This window comes from Merops nubicus, unplaced genomic scaffold, assembly GCF_000691845.1.
Source record: "Merops nubicus isolate BGI_N331 unplaced genomic scaffold, ASM69184v1 scaffold12895, whole genome shotgun sequence".
NCBI lineage: Eukaryota > Metazoa > Chordata > Aves > Coraciiformes > Meropidae > Merops > Merops nubicus.
The window spans coordinates 1-6,198 of record NW_008607727.1 but is presented as its reverse complement, the minus strand read 5'-3'; the positions used below and the strand labels follow the sequence as shown (position 1 = coordinate 6,198).

Genomic DNA, 6,198 nt, shown 5'->3' with positions numbered 1-6,198 from the left:
ATTACTGGGTCATCACAGACGTGTTTCATATCCTTTGGTGTTTGTTATTATTTGCAGCACCTCACCAGCACAAATAATAATAGAGAACTGTGGCATTTTTTGAGGAGGGAGAAGTGTTTTAACATAAGCTTCTCTGACAACAGCGCAGCATCGCTCATAGGGCTTAATTTGTGCTCTGATCTTGGCATACAGAGAAACCTTTCAGTCTTGAAGGCATCTCTCCCTGCACCGTGGTGTTACGCAAGCCACTTATTGTTGCCTTGAAAGACGAGTGAAGTTTGGATTTGCGGGTGCCCACTGAGCCAGATTTGTGAAGCATAAATGAGAAAACCTGCCCTGGCCTCCCTTTTCCCATCCAAAGCTGCTCAGGTGGCTTAGTGTGGCAGGACAGTGAGGGGAAGGTGGAGGTGGCTGCTGCACCTGCTGATGCTTTGGCTCAGGCTGGTGGCACAGGGGCTGCCATGAATTCCCCCTGACCCGCAAAATGCCTCGCTCCTGCTATGACAACAAAGAGCCCTTTGATCCTTTCCATTTGGAGAACTTAAAACGAGAAAGCCAAACTACAATAAGACCAAGCTGGGTCATAAAAAAAAAAAAAAGAGAGCAGGAGCACCAAAGCGCTCCGGAGTGTAATTGCAGAAGCAGCAAATGCTTTGGCAGTTAATTCTGCTTTAGTGTCAATTCAACGGGTTCCACGTTCAATACTGGAGAGCTCCGTCACCAAATGCTCTGCAAAAACCACCTGGGGTGGCTCCTTAGTAAGCTCAGGGCACTTGGGAGAGCCCCTGGCTCCAGCACAGCTCCTTCAGCAGAACATGAGGTCGGATTGGCCCGTGATGCAGAAAGAGAAACATGCTCAAAATGTCCCTTTCTGGAGAGGGAGCCTTGACTGGTTGCTGCTGATAAAAGGACTGGCACCACTTGATTCCACCACCTTGTCACTGGGCAGTGGCTTGCTGTGTCTGGGGCTGGTCCCCAGCTATTGTCTACAGGAGATGCTCTGCTGGAGCTTCGTGCTGCTTTGCCAGCAGTGGCTGTGCTTTCCCTCACCTCTCTGCAGACCTAGGTGGTACTCAAAGGCTTTCTGTGCTTTTAGAGCAGGCATTTTATAAAGCATTTGATCATAAGTCTGGGTAACAGCGACCATGTCTTTCCATGGCTATTAGGGGTGTGTTTAAACAAAAACTGCTCTGAATTCTTTCTCTGCAAAGAACTGAGCTGCAGGTTGTCACCTCTGTGGTGGCACAGCCTCATCTCATGGCCAGAGAGCAGCCCCTGGGGGCAAAATTGGCAGATTGGGAGTGGCTCGTCAGGGTATGAGGAGGTGGTGCTGTGAAGAGAGCCCGTGTCTTTGGCAGGGGCAGGTGTTGTGCCTCTGCAGTGGCTCTTCACCTGCTCTGAGCAGAGAGCTCAGCTGCAGATGCTGTCTGGGGGGTGGTGGTGAGCAAAACGCAGGAGCAGCTCCTCTCCTGAGCACATTGGACATCCTGGAGCCACAGAGTTCTCATGCCCACCCTGCTTTGTGGGGTTAATGGGGCTGCGTGCGAGTCCTCCCTCATCATGTGGTGATGCCATTGCACCAGGTCAGGTGGTTCTTGCACCACTCCCAGGCTTTCAAGAACACTTCTTTATTTCAAAATTCATTTCAAAGCATATATATATAGTAGTTGCCCCATTCCTGGAAATGTTTGAGGTGAGGTTGGATGGGGTTGTGAGCAACCTGATCTAGTTAAAGATATTCTTGCTCATTGCAGGGGGGTTGAGCTAGGCGACCTTCAAAGATCCCCTCCAACCCAAAAGGGTGAGAGCTCTGCAAGGTGCATCCTGACAGCTAAGCAGGCATGAAATGCAGCTTAGCAGTATCTCCTTGCTGACGTTGGCAGCTGAGGGTGCAGCCCTGCATCGGCAGCAAGCGTTTACACTAGGAGCTCCTAGGGGAGGGTGAGAAGGGGGCTGGAGGAGGGAGTGATGCTCAGCCAAAACCATCCTCCTTCTTTCTTCCATCCTCCTCTTGATAACACTTAAAAATTATTGAAAACCCTTATAAAGTGTTTTTTTCCTCTAATAGATTAATGTAGGTCCAGCTCTCCATAGCACAGGTAATGTGTGCGAGCGATATATTCTATTGGGTATTATAAAAGTTGCTGTAAAATCATCTTGTAAGTATTTGAAAATTGCTTGTCTGTGTCTGACGTGTCTTAGCATGGACAAGAATGCTCTGTTTGGGGAAGTGAGGTCCTTATCCTGATTTATCTTGAGCTCCTTGTAAATGTTACTGTAATTTCATGTTATCAAATCATTTAGCTCTTCCTCTTCCAGAACGAAGTTATTTTATCTCATATGCCTTGTTTACTTCAAATTAGCCCTGAGGTTGGCCTGAAGTTGCACCTTGTTATTCCTCCACCTCCTGTCTCTGTCTTAGGCTCTGTCGGGAAATTTGAAGGCATAAGTAAATACTTTTTTGTTATTAATAGAATAACTTCCCCCTCCTACACACCCATTTTTTTTTTCATTCCAGTCGTCATTTTCCATGAGAAACTGACATTGCAGTACAAGCGGAAACCTCCCAAATTGCATGAAAATGCCTCAATTCTCTTACCAACAAGGTCAGGGCTCAAATCTAGGACCTTTCCATGAGCATGGGGGAAACAGCCCCTCCAATTACCTGCTCCCCCTGCGCTATGGATCCGGTCGGTTCATCAGCACCTGGGTTGGGGTGGATTTGAAACTAACCACGGTATTGTTTAAAAATTCTCCTTTCATCGGGGAAGGGTTTGTAGTGGGCTGAGCCCTGAGAAACCTAGGGCTGTTTTTATGGCTTCCCATTGAAACTTGGTGGAACCCTGTGGTGTCAACTGATTTCCCCCTTCCCCACTCATGTGGCTTTGATCAAACCTCAGGCTTGGAGAATGACCCCCCCAGGAACAGGAACCACTGAGCTTTGCCTGGTTCTGCCATTCATTAAAGTGTCTGGGAGCTTCCAGTTGTAGGTGATAAAATGAGGACCTTTTTGCCTAGCCCAGGATGGAGATTGCTGATCCTGTGGCAGAGCTGGCTCTGCCCCCAGGTAGGGGCCATGTCTAGGGAACCCAGACCCTGGATTAGCATGTTTGATCTGGAAGTTGCCGTGATCTCTCCTGTGCCCTCTTAATGAGACCTACTCGTGGTAATGAAACACTCTAGGCAGGATGATGTGTTAATGATGTTAGGGTAAACCTCTCATATCATTGCACGAGTTGAATTGAAGCTCTGCTAAAAGTATGAAGCCAGGGAGGGAGGGCTGGGCCCAGAGGCTGGCGATGATGAAGCTTTTCCCCTGTTGTTCCTTGTGTGACTCCAGCTTGGGTCCTTGTGCCTGTTGGTTCCCATCTCACAGCTCCGTTTGCTGCTTGTACGTGGTCACTTGGGGGATGGAGGTGTGGGGAAGCCTGAGCCAGCTCAGCCCAAGAGGCTTCCCTCCCGTCCCGAGACCCCTTGCCCTTCCCACAAACTGCACAGCACCCGGCTGTGCTCGTGCAGCGCGTTCTAGGGAGGGTTCCTTGCCCTCATGGCCAGAGGAGCCCCTGAGCAGAGCTGCTGCAGCCTGGGACCAGCTGTCGCTGCAGGTTCTGTGTGGTCATGCTGCAGTGGCTTTGCTCTTCCCCTGGGGATGTGTGAAATGGCTAAAGATTGAGAGGGTCTGTCAGCATTTAGTTTGGATGGGGAGAGTTTAGCAGAGAGTGTGGCAGCAAGCTTAGGCCTGCAGTACCGAAAGACTCATTATTTCACTTCCTTAGGCAGTTGGACTGGGCTAATACTGTGATGGAAATCCTTCCTTTGGCTTTGCTGAGCATAAATCCAGAGCATGATGCTCCATACTCTGCTTATCCCTGTCCAGAATCCATAAAAGAGCTGGAGATGATCATCTCAGCTCAACCCACAGTGAGCCTGTATCTACTCCCTAATATCTTTTGACACAGAAAACAAAGTGCTGGTGCACACAATGTGTGGTGCTCTATGTGCGGCACCAGTAATTCAGCAGTTAAAGGACAAAACGTTTTTTTCTGAGAAGAATTTCCTCTGTGCGGAAGGACTTAAAGATGCTGCTGTGTGCTGCTGCAACTCCCTCCAGTGCTGCGTGTGCTGTGTAACTTGGAGTCTTGAATCCAGCCCGAGATCCATGTGCTGCCACCTTCAAAGCCCAGGTCTCGGTCTGTTAGTCTAGCTCTCCAAGCTGAGCTGAACCCAGTTTGCCCAAATCTCGAACCAGCAGCTGGGAAAGGAGTCCCAGGAGGGCGGGTGTTTTGCTGCAGCATGGCTAGGGAGCAGCACTCGTGCTCAGGAGCTTCTGGCTCCATTTCTGTGCTAATTCTGGCTCCCTCTGTGAGCAGGAAAGTAATTTAGGGACATAGCTTCCTAAGCCAGCTCCTTGAGCTTTGGATGGCTGCTTTTAGGCTGAGATTGAAAGGCTGGGAAAGGGGAACGACCATGTCCCCTCTGCCACCAGAAATGAAGCTCTTCCAGACAAAGCCCTGGTGTCACCCCCAGCAGCGCAGCCGTGAGGCGGTCACGCTCTTTGTAGAGCCGTGTGCCCTGACCCTGCTCAGCACTGCTTGGTCCTCTCGAGGCTTGCAAGGCCTGGAGATGGGTTCAGAGAAGTTTATGTGCCTGGATGCTGCAGGGGAGAGTTTCCAAAGTGCGGGGAAGGTTTAGGCTAAGCCTTGAAATTATTTTAGTGGGATTTGGGTAGTCAGGGCTGCAAACCCATAAGGTTATTTCAGAGAACAAATAAAAAGTTAAGGGTGGATGGGGAAATGCTGTTGTTTGGCCCATGTGAGAGTTTGATTTTTATTTTTTTTCTGATTAAATATTATGTTTCCCTGCGCCATGTTCAATTCATCCTCCTTTCCTAATGGAAAAAGCAAAGCTAAATGTCTTGCTTTGCTCGCAGTTGAAGGAGCTGGACTGGGTAAACTTAACTGTTGTCTTCGAAAAATCTTTCTCTCCTTGGCTAGAAGTGTTTAGAAAAATGAAATGATGACCTCATGCTTTCATGCTTTTTTTAAAAAAATAATTTCTATTTCAGCTGATGTTTGTTACGGCTCCTATTAACAATGTTTGAACCAGAAACAAGGTCCAGATGTGATGATTTTATTGATGCCAAATTGGGTTTTGCTCACTGAACTTGCATTTGGATAATGAATTTTGTTTTCTTTTATTTCCTTTTTCAGCCTGATGGCACCAGCAAGGAGTGTGTCTTCATTGAAAAAGTCCTAGAAAACAACTATACGGCACTGATGTCAGCAAAATATTCAGGCTGGTATGTTGGATTCACCAAAAAAGGGAGGCCACGAAAAGGACCCAAGACCCGAGAAAACCAGCAAGATGTACATTTTATGAAGCGGTACCCAAAGGGGCAAGTGGAGATACAGAAACCTTTCAAGTACACAACAGTCACCAAGAGGACTAAGAGAATACGACCCACCAACCCCAGTTAAAAATAGACAAAAACGGTGTCACAATAATAAACCACAAAAAGAGCAAAAACAAAAACAAAAACAAAAAAAAAAAAAAAAAAAAAAACAAACAAACAAACTGCACCAGAGGAATATTTTTACACTAAAAATAAGGAAGAAGCTCTATTTTTGTACATTGTGTTTAAAAAAAAAATAAAATAAAAAATTAATAAAAGACTAGATGGCAAACGCTGGGGAAAAGCTGTTAGGGATTTATTGTGACTTGAAAAACAAACCGAACTGCTCTATTTAAATTGACTTCTTGTTGTTGATGACACGCAAGGTGCTTATTGCTTTTCTGGAAAGGACAACTTTTCAAGCATATCCCCAGAGGAGAAAAAAAAAAAAAAAGTATTCAAAATAAATAAAGAAAACCAAAGAAAACCAAAGTTCTTTCCCAAAGTTACTGAGACCCTGCCCTGAAAAGTGCCGGTTTTGCAGTAATCTATTTATTGTCTGCTGCACGCCGGCCGGTGACGAGCTGGTGTGTGCCGCAGCGGTTGAGTTTCCGTGGAGTTCTCGACGCATGGATCTTCTGTAACCTTTCTGATGACATAAGGTGTCACGGCTTCGTGATCCTGCATTATGCTCAGTTCTGGAGAATGCTGCTAAATACATTCAAGTGACTACAAGATGACCTAGTACACCAATGATAAGGGAATATTTTAAAACCAGCTATATTATATATATTATATATATATAA

The 6,198-nt window shown here is 46.7% G+C and overlaps 1 protein-coding gene across 1 annotated transcript in view; it reads left to right on the top strand.

The window, feature by feature from the left end:
* The window catches only part of FGF18 (fibroblast growth factor 18), a 43,199-nt gene extending 37,689 nt beyond the window's left edge, over nucleotides 1-5,510 (top strand). Inside the window, exon 3 of the mRNA XM_008940045.1 lies at nucleotides 5,211-5,510. Coding sequence (XP_008938293.1) covers nucleotides 5,211-5,477 — 267 coding nt within the window. The 3' untranslated portion in view covers nucleotides 5,478-5,510. The remainder of the gene's footprint in view (nucleotides 1-5,210) is intronic.
* The last annotated feature ends 688 nt before the right edge of the window (nucleotides 5,511-6,198 follow it).